Source organism: Lepidochelys olivacea, assembly GCF_965140295.1.
Source record: "Lepidochelys olivacea isolate rLepOli2 genome assembly, chromosome: 2".
NCBI lineage: Eukaryota > Metazoa > Chordata > Testudines > Cheloniidae > Lepidochelys > Lepidochelys olivacea.
In genome coordinates, this window is record NC_140412.1 from 272,188,445 (window position 1) to 272,206,901 (window position 18,457).

At 47.6% G+C, this 18,457-nt stretch overlaps 1 protein-coding gene across 5 annotated transcripts in view; it reads left to right on the forward strand.

Annotated features, from left to right (window-relative positions):
• Window positions 1-18,457, forward strand: part of SMARCD3 (SWI/SNF related BAF chromatin remodeling complex subunit D3) — a 229,261-nt gene that overhangs the window by 174,728 nt on the left and 36,076 nt on the right. For all 5 annotated transcript variants that reach the window (XM_084621529.1, XM_084621528.1, XM_084621530.1 and 2 more), the window contains 2 exons: window positions 533-628; window positions 6,383-6,484. In XM_084621529.1, coding sequence (XP_084477655.1) covers window positions 533-628; window positions 6,383-6,484 — 198 coding nt within the window. The remainder of the gene's footprint in view (window positions 1-532; window positions 629-6,382; window positions 6,485-18,457) is intronic.

Consider the following 18,457-nt stretch of genomic DNA (forward strand, 5'->3'; position numbering starts at 1 on the left):
TTAGTGTAATAAGCAGCAGATGCCGCACAGCAACTGTCAAACCACGGTATGTTTCTGGGAGGGACAGGGTGAGACTTCGACATGCTGACCAGCAATGAAATAGCAAAGCAAAATTTAAATCTGACAAAAGGAAATATTTTTTGTACTGTGCGTGATTAACCTGTGGAGCTCACTGCCACAAGATGTAAATGAGGCCCTGTGCTTTTTCAGATAAAAAAAAAAAAGAATATCCATCCCTACAATAGATGGGATAAACTATCTTACTCCAGGGTACAAGCCAAAGTTCTCTGACAGGGTTACGGGGAATCTTCCCCCATGGACAGGTGATTCCACAATCGCCCACTATCAGGTTTCTTTCACCTTCCTCAGAAGTAGCTGGTACTGGCCATTCTCAGAGACAGAGACTGGACTAGATGGACCTTGGATCCAGTCCAGTCTGGGAATTCATGTTCCGGACGAGGAGGCACAAAGTTAGCAGTAAGCCCAGGCTGAGGTTCGTTCTTTGACATTTCTCTGTTTTCTGATTTTACAGATCAGCAAACAGAAGCGGAAGTTTTCCTCCTTCTTTAAAAGTTTGGTCATTGAGCTGGACAAAGATCTTTATGGACCTGACAATCATCTGGTGGAGGTAGGAGGCTCACGCAACCCTGACACACAACCCTGCTTCTATTGCAACTCAACAATTATGTACACTCTTAATTCCCCCTCCCATGTTTACTTTCATTGACTCTTTCTGCTGGGATGTTTGTGGCCTTACAAGTGGCTTCTCAGAGAGGTGTTCTCTCAGGGATATGAAAGAGATTTGCCATACATAGTATTTATGACTGTAGTGCTTAAATAATCTTCATTCAGGCATCGTAAGCAACAAAGCCATGGCTTTGAGAAAGAAGACTTTGGTGTTGGAATTTTACTGATGCTGAGGCTGATGCCCTTTTATAAGGAGCCAGTTGGTGTGGATCTTTCATCTTTACTGTGAGTTCTGGATCAAGGAACTTACATGATGTATTGGCTAATGAAGATAAGAACTTTAAAAAGTTGTGAATAAGCATCGATTTCAAAATGATAGTATTGTAAGTGCCACGTTTTATTTTTAAATTCAGCACTGTGTGAAGTCCTTCCTAGTGTGTGTGTGTACTGTATATATATATGTGTGTGAAAAATTTTGTGTAAAAATTTTTGTGGCCATGTTATGATTCCAGTTTTAAATATTAGTTTTGTTTATGAATATATAAACTCTGTTATATATTACGATTGCATCTACATTCAGCAGCTGAGGGAAGGGCATTATGCAAGTCCATGAGGGAATTAGGCAGTCCATGCTGCTGGGTGTAGCCTACAAGTGTATGTATGACCTATATCTTTTAACTGGCCACAGCAGCAAAAGAGGGAGTCACAAAGGTAGCACATCTGAGCACTTTGCATCTGAAATTATTGAGCTTTACTTAAAGATGGCAAACAAGGTCAATACCACTGGCTGTACTATTGGATTTGTAGATGAAGCTTGTTCTTGCCATCTAGTATGCCACCTGGAGGTGATATTGAGGTTTCATAGGGAAATTGAGCTGATATGGTGGCTCAGCGGATTAAATACATTTTCCAGTGAGGGTACATGTAGCATGTCTTGCACCTTAAGGAGTAGATTCCGCAAGGTGACGTATCACCTGATGTCATGGGGCGGTGTTGAACAGTACCAACAGCTCGGCCTGGTTGGTTGGTTGGTCTCCTTAGTACTTGTGGCACCTTAGAGACTAACAAATTTATTTGAACATAAGCTTTTTGGGCTTCATCAGATGCATAGAATGGAACATATAGTAAGAAGATATATATACATACAGAGAACATGAAAAGGTGGAAGTTGCCATACCAACTCTAAGAGGCTAATTAATTAAGATGAGCTATTATCAGCAAGAGAAAAAAAACTTGTATAGTGGTAATCAAGATGGCCCATTTCAGACAGTTGACAAGAAGGTGTGAGAATACTTAACATGGGGAAATAGATTCAATTTGTGTAATGACCCAGCCACTCCCAGTCTCTGTTCAAGCCCAAGTTAATGGTATCTAGTTTGCAAATTAATTCTAGTTCAGCAGTTTCTCATTGGAGTCTGTTTTTGAAGCTTTTCTGTTGCAAAACTGCCACCTTTAAGTCTGTTACTGAGTGACCAGAGAGGTTGAAGTGTTCTCCTACTGGTTTTTGAATGTTATGATTCCTGATGTCTGATATGTGTCCATTTATTCTTTTGCGTAGAGACTGTCTGGTTTGGCCAATATACATGGCAGAGAGGCATTGCTGGCACATGATGGCATAGATCACATTGGTAGATGTGCAGGTGAACGAGCCCCTGATGGTGTGGCTGATGTGATTAGGTCCTATGATGGTGTCACTTGAATAGATATGTGGACAGAGTTGGCATCGGGCTTTGTTGCAAGGATAGGTTCCTGGGTTAGTGTTTTTGTTGTGTGGTGTGTGGTTGCTGGTGAAGATTTGCTTCAGGTTAGGGGGCTGTCTGTAAGCAAGGACTGGCCTGTCTCCCAAGATCTGTGAGAATGATGGGTCATCCTTCAGGATAGGTTGTAGATCTTTGATGATGCACTTGAGAGGTTTTAGTTGGGGGCCAAAGGTGACGGCAAGTGGCGTTCTGTTATTGTCTTTGTTGGGCCTGTCCTGTAGTAGCTAGTCCTCTGTGAAAAGAGCTGGGCCACGCTGGGGAGCAATACTCTGCTACAGAATAGCACAAGGCAGGTACAAAGTTTCTTAGTGTCTCCACATTGGCGCCCCAGATAGAACCAGCTAGTTTGCTGATTAGATTATTACCTTTTTTTTAATTTCCATTGAAAATAAACTTTGTTAATGAAACATACATGTAGTGACTAGGACTGTCAAGCAATTAAAAAAATAAATCGTGATTAATCACATAATTAAAAAAAATCGCAATTAATCACCCTGCTAATAATAGAATACCATTTATTTAAATATTTGTGGATGTTTACTACATTTTCAAATATATTTATTTTAATTATAACACAGAATATAAAGTGTACAGTGCTCACTTTATATTTATTTTTTATTACAAATATTTGCACTTTAAAAAAGAAAAATAATATTTTTCAGTTGCCCCATTGCAACTGTAGTGCAATCTCTTTATCATGAAAGTTGAACTTACAAAGGTAGAATTATGTACAAAAAAATAACTGCAATCAAAAATAAAACAATGTAAAACTTTAGAGCTTACAAGTCCCCTCAGTCCTACTTCAGCCAATCCCTCAGAAAAACAAGTTTGGTTACAATTTGCAGGAGATAACACTGCCCGCTTCTTGTTTACAATGTCACCAGAAAGTGAGAACAGGCGTTCTCATGGCACTGTTGTAGCTGGTGTCGCAAGATATTTACGTGCCAGATGCGCTAAAGATTCATATGTTCATTCATGCTTCAACCACCATTCCAGAGGACATGCGTCCATGCTGATGACGAGTTCTACTCGATAACAGTCCAAAGCAGAGCAGACTGATGCGTGTTCATTTTCATCATCTGAGTCAGATGCCACTAGCAGAAGGTTGATTTTTTTTTTTGGTGGTTCGGGTTCTGTAGTTTCTGCATCAGAGTGTTGCTCTTTTAAGACTTCTGAAAGCATTCTCTACACCTCGTCCCGCTCAGATTTTGGACAGCACTTCAGATTCTTAAATCTTGGGTCGTGTGCTGTAGCTATTTTTAGAAATCTCACATTGGTACCTTCTTTGCATTTTGTCAAATCTGCTGTGAAAGTGTTTTTAAAACGAACATGTGTTGGGTCATCATCCGAGATTGCTGTAACATGAAATATATGGCAGAATGTGGGTAAAACAGAACAGGAGACATACAGTTCTCCCTGAAGGAGTTCAGTCACAAATTTAATTAATGCATTATTTTTTTAAGAAGCATCATCAGTGTGGAAGCATGTCCTCTAGAATGGTGGCCGAAGCATGAAGGGGCATACGAATGTTTAACATATCTGGCACGTTAATACCTTGCAACGCTGGCTACAAAAGTGCCATGCAAATGCCTGTTCTCACTTTCAGGTGATGTAAATAAGAAGCAGGCAGCAGTATCTCCTGTAAAAGTAAATAAACTTGTTTGTCTTAGTGATTGGCTGAACAAGAAGTAGGACTGAGTGGACTCGTATGCTCTGAAGTTTTAAATTGGTTTTTTTTTTGAGTTCAGTTATGTACCAAAAAAAATCTACATTTGTAAACTGCACTTTCAGGACAAAGAGATTGCACTACAGTACTTGTGTGAGGTGAATTGAAAAATACTATTTCATCATTTTTATAGTGCAAATAAAATAATATAAAGTGAGCACTGAACACTTTGTATTCTGTGTTGTAATAGAAACCAATATATTTGCAAATATAGAAAAACATCCAAAAATATTTAATACATTTCAATTGGTATTCTATTGTTTAAAAGTGTGATTAATCATGATTAATTTTTTTGAGTTAATCGCGTGAGTTAACTGTGATTAATTGACAGCCCTGGCAGTGACAAATATAGCTGTGTAGTAGAGTATGTGAGGTTGTGTAATAGTCCTCACTTGGGGTCTGGTTGGGGAGTGTGGCCTAGTGGTCACGGCTGCAATCCCTGACTGCCTGGGCCCTCCCACTCCACTGGGCTCCGACCCAGGGCCCTTTGGGCTACCAGTGTTCTGGCAACCAAGGCGGCTTAAAGCTGTCCTCCCTGGGCCACTTCCTCTCGTGCCCTTCCTTCGCTTCCCCCCTGCCCTCCCCAAGGTCAGCTTAGTTCAAGGCTTTCTCCTGTTGGGGAAGTCCAAGCAAAATAAGTAAGAAGTTACCAATGTCCAGGGTCCACAGGCAGAGGAGAGGGGGATACTTCCCTTTCTGATTATCTCTGGGGTGGGTCCTCCCTTCCCTCAGAGAGAGCCCCTTTGGGCAGCTGTGTCAGAGCCTTTAGGCTTCCCTATGCACTTATGTGTGCTGCTGGAGCTGTGGGCTGCAAGTCTGCTCTCTTCCAGCTCTGCCCCCCAAATGAACTATTTCCCTCCCTTTTAATGCCTCCAACAGATGGAGCATTTGCTACAGGTGTGGCGGGGCGAGGCTGTCTGAGCTCAAAATAATCCCTTAATCCCTTGTTGCACACTATGGGGGTTGTATACCCCATCACAGATTGTCTAAAAAATTCCAGTTTGCAGTATATATTGTGCTATCCAACAAATAACATACACTGATATAAAGAGAGATTGTATTTTAAGGCATATGAACAAGAGGGAGAGTTGGAATTTTCTAACTTCAGAGGTAGGGTTGCCAAATTTCTAATCATACAAAACTGAACACTCTTGCCCCACCCCTGCCCTGCCCCTTCCCTGAGGCTCCTTCCCTGCCCTGCCTCTTCTCCGAGGCCCCACCCCCTGCTCACTCCATTCCCCCTTCCTCAGTCGTTCACTCTCCCCCACCCTCACTCACTTGCTCATTTTCACAAGGCTGGGGCAGGGGATGTGGGCTCTGGAGTGCAGCCAGAAATGAGGGATTCAGGGTGCATACGGGGGCTCAGGGCTGGGGTAGAGGGGTTAGAGTGTGGGGGCGGTGAGGGTTCTGGCTGGGCGTGCGGGCTCTGGGGTGGGGCCAGGGATGAGGAATTTGGGGTGCAGGAGGGGGCTCTGTGTTGGGGGTTGCAGCAGAAGGGCTTGGAGTGTGGGAGGAGGCTCTGGGATGAGGCAGTGGGTTGGGGTGCAGGAGAGTGAGGGCTCTAGCTGGGGAGTGTGGGCTCTGGTCGGGGACAGTGTCTGAGGGGTTGCTATGCGGGAGGGGGAAGGGGCTCAGGGCTAGGGTAGAGATTTGGGGTGCAGGATGGGGGTGAGGGTTCCGGCAGGGGGCTCAGGGCTGGGGTGTGGGCTTAGGCAGCTCCCGGAAGTGTCCAATATGTCCCTGTGGCCCCAAGGCACAGGGGCAGCCAGGGGGCTCTGCACACTTCCCTCGCCCACAGGTGCCGCCTCCGCAGCTCCCATTGGCCGCAGTTCCCAGCCAATGGGAGCTGCAGAGCTGGCGCTTGGGGCGGGGGCAGTGCACGGAGCCTCACTGGTCTCCCTTGCACCTAGGAGCCGGAGGGACATGCTGCTGCTTCTGGGAGCCACGTGGAGCCAGGGCAGGCAGGGAATGGCCTGGTCAGAGGTGCTTACCGGAGCTGCCAGGTTCCCTTTTCAACCAGGCATTCCAGCCAAAAACTGGACACCTGGCAATACTGTTCGGACGGTGTGATTTCAGAATCTTACTGTTGAACTAATGATAATTTTTGCGTGAAATACTGTGTATACACACCCAAAACAACACAATCTCCCAGGTCAGACAGAGGCAAACTGAGACTGACCCTCTTCCTGTTTTGTTTCTCCTCTGGCAGTGGCACAGAACTCCCACTACCCAGGAGACTGATGGCTTCCAGGTGAAGAGGCCTGGTGATGTGAGTGTGCGGTGCACACTTCTCCTCATGTTGGATTACCAGGTCAGTGCATTGAGCTTGGCAAGGTTGTTGCTGACACAGAACACAAACAGCAGGATACAGTACATCACAAGGGAGTCACCCTGTCACATACACCAAGAAATCATTTCCAGCTGTCATTTGTGTGATTCTAAGTGATGGAATTTTTAGAAAGGACAGCTTTTGCTGTATTCCTTTTTCAATTGGTGGAGGAGGTAAATGTCATAAATGTACAATATCATGGGCTATATTCATAGATTACAAGGTCGGAAGGGACCAATGGGATCATCTCTTCTGATCTCCTGTATAAGACAGGCCATAGGACTTCTTTGAATTAATTCCTGTTTGATCTGTAGCCTATCTTTTATAAAAAAAAAAAAAATCCAGTCTTGGTTTAAAAATTGCCAGTGATGCAGAATCCACAGAATCATTGGTAAATTGTTCCATTGGTTAATTACCCTCACTGTTAAAAATGGATGCCTTATTTCCAGTCTGAATTTGTCTAGCTTCAACTTCCGTATTATAATTTTATTTGCTAGACCGAAGAGCCTACTATCAAATATTTGTTCCCTATGTAGGTATTTATAGACTGTGATCAAGTCACCTCTTAACCTTCTCTTTGTTAAGCTAAACAGATGGAGCTCCTTGAGTCTGTCACTATAAAGTATGTTTTCTAAGCCTTTAATCATTGTCATGGCTCTTCTTTGAACCCTTACCAATTTATCAGCATCCTCATTGAATTGTGGACACCAGAACTAGACATGCTATTCCAGCAGCAGTTGCACCAGTGCCAAATACGGAGGTAAAATAATCTCTCTACTCCTACTCGAAATCAGTGTTCCCTCTAATTTTTTCCACCCATGCGCAGAATGAATTTTGTTATGTGCACCAATATGGAGGTGATGTGTGTTTGGAGTGTGGGAGGGGGCTCAGGGCTGGGGCAGAGGGTTGGGTGCAGGGGTGTGAAGGCTCCTGTTGGGGATGCAGGCTCTGGGGTGGGGTTGGGGATGAGGGTCTCAGGGCTGGGGCAGAGGGTTGCAGGGAGTGAGGGCTCCGGCTGGGGGTGCAGGCTCTGGGGTGGGGCCAGGGATGAAGAGTTTGGGGTGCAGGAGGGTGCTCTGGGGCTACGGTGGGGACATAGGACTCCCCCCATCTCTCTCTCCCTACAGGAGTTCCGGGGCTGGGGCTGCAGGATAGGCGCCCCTTCCCCGGCCCCAGCATGTCCAGGCTGGAGCTGGGTTTGGGCTGTGGGAGGGGCGCCCTTGCCATGTCTGGATCTGGGGAGGGGCATCCTGGCCAGGCCTGGAGCTGGACTGGGCCGCTCCAGCCGCACCTGGATCCACACCTGGCTGAGCCATGCCTAGGCTTGCGCCTGAGTCCATGCCGCCCCAGCCGCAGGTGGGTCTGGGCCAGGCTGTGCCGCTCTGGCCGCAGCAGGTCAGGGCCACAGCAAAGTTGGGGCCAGCGGATGGGCGCCGCAGCAGGTCCGAGCCATCCCGGCCGCAGTAGGTTGGGGGCTGGGCTAGGTTGGGGATGGGGGAGGGGCTCCCCTCCCCCAGGCTGTCCCCGGCTGCAGCAGGTCCCTGGGCTGGTTCCCTGAGCGCCTGCGTGGCGCTAAATAGGCTGCTGCGTAGACATGCAGCTTACAGGGAACTTAGCTCGAAATACTCCTGTTTATGCATCTAAGGATCGGGTTAGCCCTTTTGGCCACAGTGCTGCACTGGTAGCTTATGTTCAGCTGATTGTCCACTATGACCCCCAAATCTTTTTCAAAGTTACTGCATCTCAGCATAGAGTCCCCCATCTTGTAAACATGGTCTACATTCTTTGTTTCTAGATATATACATTTACATTTGGCCCTTGCACCTGTTCAAGCTGCATCATCAAGGGTAGGAAGAGGTTCTTGTTTTTTGGTGCTGTTAGCTCTATGGATGCTCTTATTTGTGTTTGGGAACAGCTTATTATGGTTTAGTTTAAATTTGTTGCCTAACTGCCTTATCACCAAATAAGAGAGAGGGTCCACATAGCCTCTTGCAACTGTTTAACCAAGTCAATGTAAAAAATAAAAATACTGACAGGATCTATTTTCCATAAACCTATGTTGATTCAAATTAATTATATTACCCTCCTTTAATTCTTTATTAATCAAGTTATTTATTAGCTATGTAAATGGTGATACTAATTCAAGTTAGTCCCTCAATGGGGAAAAGTGCCTCAAGAGTGTAACTTTCTTATTGGTGCAATTTTTTTCGTAAATCCATCTAGTCACCAAAAAAGTAGCAGGAGTGAGACAAGCTGAAAATGTGGCCTGGTAAATGTATATAGGTTTGTGCTCTCAGGTAGGTAGATTGGTCAATGGAAGAATTCCCCATGTCACACAGAGACCCCTTGGTAAAGAGTCCCCTGTTGTTTGCAAACAGTTCACTTCAGACCTGAAAAACTCATTACACCAAACATGTCTTACAGGCTGTTTATTCATAAAGATATCATGTAAGATATCTGCAGAAAGCTCATAACCTGTCAAAACATAATCATTGCAGATGATACCAAGCTGGGAGGGGTTGCAAGTGCTTTTGAGAATGAATTAAAATTCAAAATGATCTGGACAAACTGAAGAAATGGTCTGAAGTAAATAGGATGAAATTCAATAAGGACAAATGCAAAGTACTCCACTTAGGAAGGAACAATCAGTTGCACACATACAAAATGGGAAATGACTGCCTAGAAAGGAGTAACGCAGAAAGGGATCTAGTGGTCATAGTGGATCACAAGCTAAATATTAGTCAACAGTGTAACACTGTTGCAAAAAAAGTGAACACTCTGGGATGTATTAGCAGGAGTGTTGTAAGCAAGACATGAGGAGTAATTTTTTCGCTCTACGAAGTGCTGATTAAACCTTAATTGGGGTGTTGTGTCCAGTTCTGGGCGCCACATTTCAGGAAGGATGTGGACAAATTGGAGAAAGTACAGAGAAGAGCAACAAAAATGATTAAAGGCCTAGAAAACATGACCTGTGAGGGAAGATTGAAAAAATTGGGTTTGTTTAGTCTGGAAAAGAGAAGACTGAGGGGGGACATAACAGTTTTCAAGTCTGTAAAAGATTGTTACAAGGAGGAGGGAGAAAAATTGTTTTTCTTAACCTCTGAGGATAGGACAAGAAGCAATGGGCTTAAATAGCAGCAAGGGCAATTTAGTCTGGACATTAGGAAAAACTTCCTTGGGTAATTTATTCCAGTGCTTAAGATCCTGACAGTTAGGAAGTTGTGGAATCTTGATCATTGGAGATTTTTAAGAGCAGGTTAGAAAAACACCTGTCAGGAATGGTCTAGATAATACTTAGTCTTTCCATGAGTGAAGGGGACTGGACTAGATGACCTCTTGGGGTCCCTTTCAGTCCTACGATTCTATGATTGCAAGATGTGTGTATGGATAATATTTAAGGAATAATGTATTTATATTGAAAGTATGCTTTATGGACTTGGAATAGAAATCAGTCACCAGGAGATAATGTGTCTTCTTGATTCCCCATTCAAGCAAGAAGGAGATGTCACCCCTTCCTAGTCAGCCAGTGAGGTAATACAAGGTTCTATGGTCTACTCTTGCCACGTCTCAGAACAATCAATGGAAAACCACCAGAGACAACAATAAACAATTGAAACCACTTTGAGATAGAAAAGGAACTCTGCAACAGGGCAGGGGTTTGCCCTGCCTGTGAATAGAAACAAAAGACTGTTTTCATTGTAAGAATGTGTTGAGAAAGGCACTCTGGATTCATTCACTGAGGAAAACCCCGGGCGGAGGGGGGTGTTTTCATGAACGTTTGGATCCTAGTTATTGAGAAACCAGCCATCTTTGCAAGAGACTGAACTTTGGGGGCAAATCTACTTTGTTAGATAGGAAAGATAACTATTGATAAGTGTAGACCCAGGTTCAAAGTTTTATAGTTTTGTTGTGTACTATAACCACTTGTTCTTCGAGTGTTTGTTCATGTCAATTCCAAACAGATGTGTGCGCACACACGTGCACAGTAACCAGAAGATTTTTCCCCTAGCAGCAACTGTAGGGTTGGCCTGGGCACCCCCTGGAGTGCCGCCTTCATGACATCCAATATAGAGCCCTGCCAACCTTACACCCCCTCAGTTCCTTCTTACCGCCAGTGACAGTAGCTGGAACTTCCCCTTCCTCTTCTCTTGCTTTGGCAAGCGGATTAGCAGTGCTTTATAAGCTGTACATAGTTAGTTTCCAGTAGTTAGTATAGTTTAATAGTTCTTTATAAGTTTCAGTTATAGGGGGGTTCCCATTTGTTACCGGGGCATGCTACAATCCCCGAGCTTTAAGACTTGACAGATCTGTGCGAAGCGCATGCCAAAAAGTGACCTCCACACCTCCCACTTATGGTGCCTGAGTGAGGGTCATGAGAAAGACCGCTGCAAGATCTGTCGGGAATTCCGACCGAGAACTATTAAGGAGAGGCAGCAGTGTCTCAAAATTCTCCTTATGGAGGCAGGTCTCTGACCTCAGTCAGACCCAGGCACCAGGGATCCTGTTCCCAGCACATCGTCTTTGGCGCGAAGCGCTCTGGTGCTGTCTTTGAAGGATCTGGTGCTGAAGAAAGATGCTCACAAGGAGGCTGGGCACCGTCATGGAGCCTCTCGGGGACAGTCCAGCCTTCAGCACTGGTCCCAATTGCTGGTGCAGAAGAAAAAGAGGTCGGAGAGAGGCCGATCTCCCTCGGCAAGACCCAGGGACAGCCACCTGTGGCACCTCTGTCAGGCCATGCCTCGGGAACTCAGAGTGGTGCCCAAGAGAGGCATCAAGTCTGGGCCAGTCTCGCTCACTCCCTTGCATCAGAGCATCTACCGCTCTTGTCCACCCCAGAGGCTTTTGAGGTGGTGCAGGACCTGCTGAGACTCATGGCTCTGTTCTCGCTGCTGAGACAGGAGAACATCCCGGCACCACAGGTTCCATCCCGACCCTCCGAGCAGTCTAAGGGAAAGCTGGCGTTGATGGCACACCAATCTCCATCGCCTCGGCACCCTTCTACTCCAACACCACCATCCAGGGAGTGCAGTCGGTCCCCTGCTTCTCGACGCTCTACCTCGAGAGGAGCAGTGCCATTCCTGGCCCTCCTACTCAGAGTCAGAGTCGGACTCATATCATAGAATCATAGAATATCAGGGTTGGAAGGGACCCCAGAAGGTCATCTAGTCCAACCCCCTGCTCAAAGCAGGACCAATTCCCAGTTAAATCATCCCAGCCAGGGCTTTGTCAAGCCTGACCTTAAAAACCTCTAAGGAAGGAGATTCTACCACCTCCCTAGGTAACGCATTCCAGTGTTTCACCACCCTCTTAGTGAAAAAGTTTTTCCTAATATCCAATCTAAACCTCCCCCACTGCAACTTGAGACCATTACTCCTCGTTCTGTCATCTGCTACCATTGAGAACAGTCTAGAGCCATCCTCTTTGGAACCCCCTTTCAGGTAGTTGAAAGCAGCTATCAAATCCCCCCTCATTCTTCTCTTCTGCAGGCTAAACAATCCCAGCTCCCTCAGCCTCTCCTCATAACTCATGTGTTCCAGTCCCCTAATCATTTTTGTTGCCCTTCGCTGGACTCTCTCCAATTTATCCACATCCTTCTTGAAGTGTGGGGCCCAAAACTGGACACAGTACTCCAGATGAGGCCTCACCAATGTCAAATAGAGGGGAACGATCACGTCCCTCGATCTGCTCGCTATGCCCCTACTTATACATCCCAAAATGCCATTGGCCTTGTTGGCAACAAGGGCACACTGCTGACTCATATCCAGCTTCTCGTCCGCTGTCACCCCTAGGTCCTTTTCCGCAGAACTGCTGCCTAGCCATTCGGTCCCTAGTCTGTAGCTGTGCATTGGGTTCTTCCGTCCTAAGTGCAGGACCCTGCACTTATCCTTATTGAACCTCATCAGATTTCTTTTGGCCCAATCCTCCAATTGGTCTAGGTCTTTCTGTATCCTATCCCTCTCCTCCAGCGTATCTACCACTCCTCCCAGTTTAGTATCATCCGCAAATTTGCTGAGAGTGCAATCCACACCATCCTCCAGATCATTTATGAAGATATTGAACAAAACTGGCCCCAGGACCGACCCTTGGGGTACTCCACTTGATACCGGCTGCCAACTAGATATGGAGCCATTGATCACTACCCGTTGAGCCCGACAATCTAGCCAGCTTTCTACCCACCTTGTAGTGCATTCATCCAGCCCATACTTCCTTAACTTGCTGACAAGAATACTGTGGAAGACCGTGTCAAAAGCTTTGCTAAAGTCAAGAAACAATACATCCACTGCTTTCCCTTCATCCACAGAACCAGTAATCTCATCATAAAAGGCGATTAGATTAGTCAGGCATGACCTTCCCTTGGTGAATCCATGCTGGCTGTTCCTGATCACTTTCCTCTCATGCAAGTGCTTCAGGATTGATTCTTTCTCCGACTATCGCTCCGACTATAGCAGAAGATCCTCCTCATGGCACCATAGGCGGTCCCATCTGATGCAGTGGGCCCTTCCGTAGCAAAATCCACAACCGTGGCCCTTTTGGGCTCCATGGACTTTCCATCAAGCCCAGGGTCGGAGTCAGGGGTCCCACTCGGCTGCAGCATCAGTGGTGTCCGCGACGTTCCTTACGCCACATTGGCACCGGCGCCAGTGTCTCGGTCGCTAACACTGGCACTTGTGGTGTCATTTTTGGCACCGGCACCGACTGCACCGACATCGACCGCTTCAGCACTGGGGCATCAGCGGCCCCGATTACAGCTCGGGCGCACGACGCACTCGTGGCTCCAGCGCTGACACTGCCTCTGCCATTGGCGCTGGCTGTGCCGGCACCTACAAGAACCTCAGTGTTCATGCTGCGCCAGGCGCCGGCACTGGCGAGGGCCCAATGTCAGCACTGACACCCGTGCCATTCACAGCACCAGGACCAGGCCAACCTACTGCAGTTCCCATGGGGTAAAGAGATCCCTCGGGTGGGAATGGTCGGGAGCAACCACCTCCCCTGCTGGTCTCCTCCTCCTCCTCACCAGATGAGGACCTAGCTGGCACTTCAGTCGCCCCAGCTCTGGAAGACTCTAGAGTGTTGCAGGAGATGCTGCGCTGGGTTGCCCAGGGTCTGGGCATTAAGGTGGAGGAAGTCGTGGATGATACGAACCCTATGGTGGACATCCTGGCTCCCTCCGGCCCTGTCCATATCACCTTACCACTAATAAAGACAATCACGGACATGACTGAGACCCTTTGGCAGACCCCGGCCTCGCTGCCACCAACGGCCAAGCACAATGAGCACCGGTACTTTGTGCCCTCCAAGGGCTATAAGCACCTCTATTCCCACCCTCAGCTTGATTCCCTGGTGGTGGACGCCGCTAACCAGTGGGAGAGGCAAGGATTTCAAGGCCCTTCGCCCAAGAATAGGGCTGCCAAAAAATTAGACCTTTTCGGGCGAAAGGTTTACTCCACAGGGGTACTGCAACTCCGAATACCCAACCAATAGGCCATTGTCAGCAGGTACTCCTACAATGCCTGCTTGGTGATGGCTAAATTTACAGAGTTGCTCCTCCCAGATTCTCATGCCAAATTTTCGGCTTTGGTTGAGTACGGGAGACTGATCTCCAGAGCGTCCCTTCAGGCGGCACTTGATGGGGCAGATGCGGCAATCAGAGTTATGGTTACTGGAGTGGCCAGGAGAGGGGGCTTATGGCTCCAGTTTTCTGGCCTCCCCTATGAGGTAGAGCAAACCATTCAAGACCTGCCCTTTGAGGGTGAGACCCTTCTCAGAAAAGACGGACAAATGGCTGAACAGCCTTAAAGATTCCAGAGTCATCCTCAGGTCCCTGGGATGCTATACTCCTTCAACACAACAGAGACACTTCTGCCTGTAGCCCCAGCAGCTGTTTGGTCAGCAGAACTGCCAAGATGGGTCCAGAAGGAGGAATTGGAACGGCAAGAGAAGGCCGCACCAACCCTTTGGCCAGGCTTGAAACAACCCAAGCCATCTTCACGGCCCAAGCTGGCCTTTTGAATGCATGGTTGAGGATGGTGTACCACACCTGACAATGGATCCACCCCGCCTTACCTTCTCATCCTGACTATCCCCTTTCTATCATGCATAATCCCGTATCACCTCAGACCGATGGGTGCTCTGCATGGTAGAGAGGGGATACTCCATCCAATTCTGTGCCTTCCCATCCTTCCACCCCTCCTACCCCCCCCCCCCACATCCCTCTTCAGGGGCCCTTCTCACAAGCAGCTCTTTATCCAGGAATTGCAGTCGCTCCAACCTTTAGGGGCAGTGGAAAAGGTTCCTCAGGAGCAGGGGCGAGGCCTTCTATTCATGGTATTTCCTAATACCGAAAACCAAAGGTGGCCTCAGGCCCATCCTGGACCTGCGAGAACTCAACAAGTTCTTGAAGAAACTCAGGTTCTTCATGGTCTCTCTGGCCTCCCTCATTCCCTCATTGGATCCAGCAGACTGGTATGCTGCCTTCGACTTAAAGGACGCATACTTTCATATTGCAATCACCCAGCCCCACAGGAAGTTCCTCAGGTTCATGGTGAACCACTACCAATTTCCAGTCCTCCCATTCGGCCTGTCAGCAGCACCTCGTGTTTTCACCAAGTGCATGGCAGTTGTCACTGCGTTTCTGAGCAGGCACTGAGTACAGGTGTTTCCGTACCTCGATGACTGGCTGATCAAGGGCCGCTCCAAGACCCAAGTGGAAGCTCAGGTCAGATTCATCAGAATCATAGAATCTCAGGGTTGGAAGGGACCTCAGGAGGTCATCTAGTCCAACCCCCTGCTCAAAGCAGGACCAATCCCCAATTTTTGCCCCAGATCCCTAAATGGCCCCCTCAAGGATTGAACTCACAACCCTGGGTTTAGCAGGCCAATGCTCAAACCACTGAGCTATCCCTCCCCCCCACCTTCAACAATCTGGATCTCTTTCTAAAGAAAGCGAAATCTAAACTCTGTCCCTGGTACAGAGGATAGAATTTATAGGGGCAGTATTGGGCTTACCCAGTATTGGACTCATAAGCAAGGTTTCAGGCCATGACCGATATCATTTGAGGTCTCAGACAGTTTCCCACCACCACAGCAAGAAGCTGCGTGAAGCTTCTCGGACACATGGCTCCCTGTATGGACATGGTGCAGCATGCCAGACTCAGGCTTCGACCTCTTCAGTCGTGGCTTGTGTCAGTGTACTGCCTGGCCAGGGACAGCTTGGACAGGATAGTGACCCTGCCTCACCCGGTCCTCGACTCCCTCCAGTGGTGGCTCGACCCTCAGGAGGTGTGCTCAGGCATCCCCTTCGCCCTCAAGGCCCTAACCTCAGAACTCAAGGCCTTAACCTAAGAACCCCCTTATACTGTGTTCTATAAGGATAAAGTGCAGCTCAGACCTCCTCCTGCTTTCTTCCCAAAGGTGGTATCACAGTTTCGCATTAACCAGGACATCTTTCTCCCGGTGTTCTACCTTAAGCCGCATTCTAGTGGCAGGGAGCAGAGACTCCACTCACTAGACGTCCGCAGGGTGCTAGCTTTCTACATCGAGAGAACGAAGCTGCTCAGAAAATTGGTCCAGCTGTTTGTGGCGGTGGCAGACAGAATAGAAAGGCCTACCCGTGTCATCACAATGCATTTTGTCATGGATCACATCCTGCATCCGTAAGTGCTACAACTTGGCGGGGATTCCCACACCCCCGATCACTGCACGCTCCACCACGGCTCAGGCTTCATCAACAGCGTTCGTGGCTCAGGTTCCCACTCAGGAAATCTGCAGGGTGATGACGTGGTCCTCCATCCACGCTTTTACCACACACTATGCAGTTACGCAACAGGCCAGAGATGATGCGGCCTGCGGACGAGCTGTGCTCCAATCAGTGGACGACTCCGACCCTGCCTCCTGAACTTGGATTTGTGAGTCTCCTTATTGGAATTGACATAGAATCATAGAATATCAGGGTTGGAAGAGACCTCAGGAGGTCATCTAGTCCAATCCCCTGCTCAAAGCAGGACCAATCCCCAACTAAATAATCCCAGCCAGGGCTTTGTCAAGCCGGGCCTTAAAAACCTCTAAGGAAGGAGATTCCACCACCTCCCTAGGTAATGCATTCCAGTGCTTCACCACCCTCCGAGTGAAAAAGTTTTTCCTAATATCCAACCTAGACGTCCCCCACTAGACCATTGCTACTTGTTCTGTCATCTGCCACCACTGAGAACAGCCGAGCTCCATCCTCTTTGGAACTCCCCTTCAGGTAGTTGAAGGCTGCTATCAAATCTCCCCTCACTCTCCTCTTCTGCAGACTAAATAACTCCAGTTTCCTTAGCCTCTCTTTGTAAGTCATGTGCCCCAGCCCCCTAATCATTTTCGTTGCCCTCCGCTGGACTCTCTTCAATTTGTCCACATCCCTTTTGTAGTGGGGGGACCAAAACTGGAGGCAAAACTCCAGATGTGGCCTCACCAGTGCTGAATAGAGGGGAATAATCACTTCCCTCGATCTGCTGGCAATGCACCTACTGATACAGCTCAATATGCTGTTGACTTTCTTGGCAACAAGGGCACACTGCTGACTCACATCCAGCTTCTTGTCCACTGTAATTCCCAGGTCCTTTTCTGCAGAACTGCTGCTTAGCCAATCGGTCCCCAGCCTGTAGCGGTGCATGGGATTCTTCCGTCCTAAGTGCAGGACTCTGCACTTGTCTGTGCTGAACCTCATCAGATTTCTTTTGGCCCAATCCTCCAATATGTCTAGGTCACTCTGGACCCTATCCCTACCCTCCAGCGTATCTACCTCTCCCCCCATCTTAGTGTCATCTGCGAACTTGCTGAGGGTGCAATTCATCCCATCATCCAGATCATTAATAAAGATGTTGAACAAAACCGGCCCCAGGACCAATCCCTGGGGCACTCCGCTTGATACTGGCTGCCAACTAGACATCGAGCTGTTGATCACTGCCTGTTGAGCCCAACAATCTAGCCAGCTTTCTATCCACCTTATCATAGAATCATAGAATATCAGGGTTGGAAAGGACCTCAGGAGGTCATCTAGTCCAACCCCCTGCTCAAAGCAGGACCAATCCCCAACTAAATCATCCCAACCAGGGCTTTGTCAAGCCTGACCTTAAAAACCTCTAAGGAAGGAGATTCCACCACCTGCCTAGGTAACACATTCCAGTGCTTCACCACCCTCCTAGTGAAAAAGTTTTTCCTAATATCCAATCTAAACCTCCCCCACTACAACTTGAGACCATTACTCCTTGTTCTATCATCTGGTACCACTGAGAACAGTCTAGATCCATCCTCTTTGGAACCCCCTTTCAGGTAGTTATATTCCATTCATCCAGTCCATACTTCTTTAACTTTCTGGCAAGAATACTGTGGGAGACTGTATCAAAAGTGTTGCTAAAGTCAAGATATATCTCATCCACCACTTTCCCCATATCCACAGAGCCAGTTATCTCATCATAGAAGGCAATCAGGTTGGACATGAACAAGCGCTTGAGAGTGAGTGGCAATAAAAAACGGGTACTCACTGTAGTAAGAGGAGGCCCTGAAACATAAATTCTTGTATCAGAGGCCCAGTCTGAGGCCTGAAGCCTGAACCATAGTACTTCCAGGCAGTGTTAAACAAAGCTGGGCTGTGAGCCAGAGGCAGGTCCCACTCACAGAAGTTGGCAAGAAAAGGTTGTTAGAAGCACGTGCACACACACATAAGTGCTAATGAGAGGAACTTGTGCCAAGATGGCATCAGAACGCTCCACAGACATAACAAGGAACAGGCAGGTGCATCTTAAACACAGGGTCAAAAAGACAACATGATGGATAGATTTGTTTGAACTATAATGAGTAATCTGTCCTGCCACTGTATAAAAGTAGGTTCAGGAGTGCATACCTTTGTCCAGCCTAGGGGGCAGTGGAGTGTCCTGCCACTGACTTAGCTGTATCCATTGCCAGGGAGCACAAATT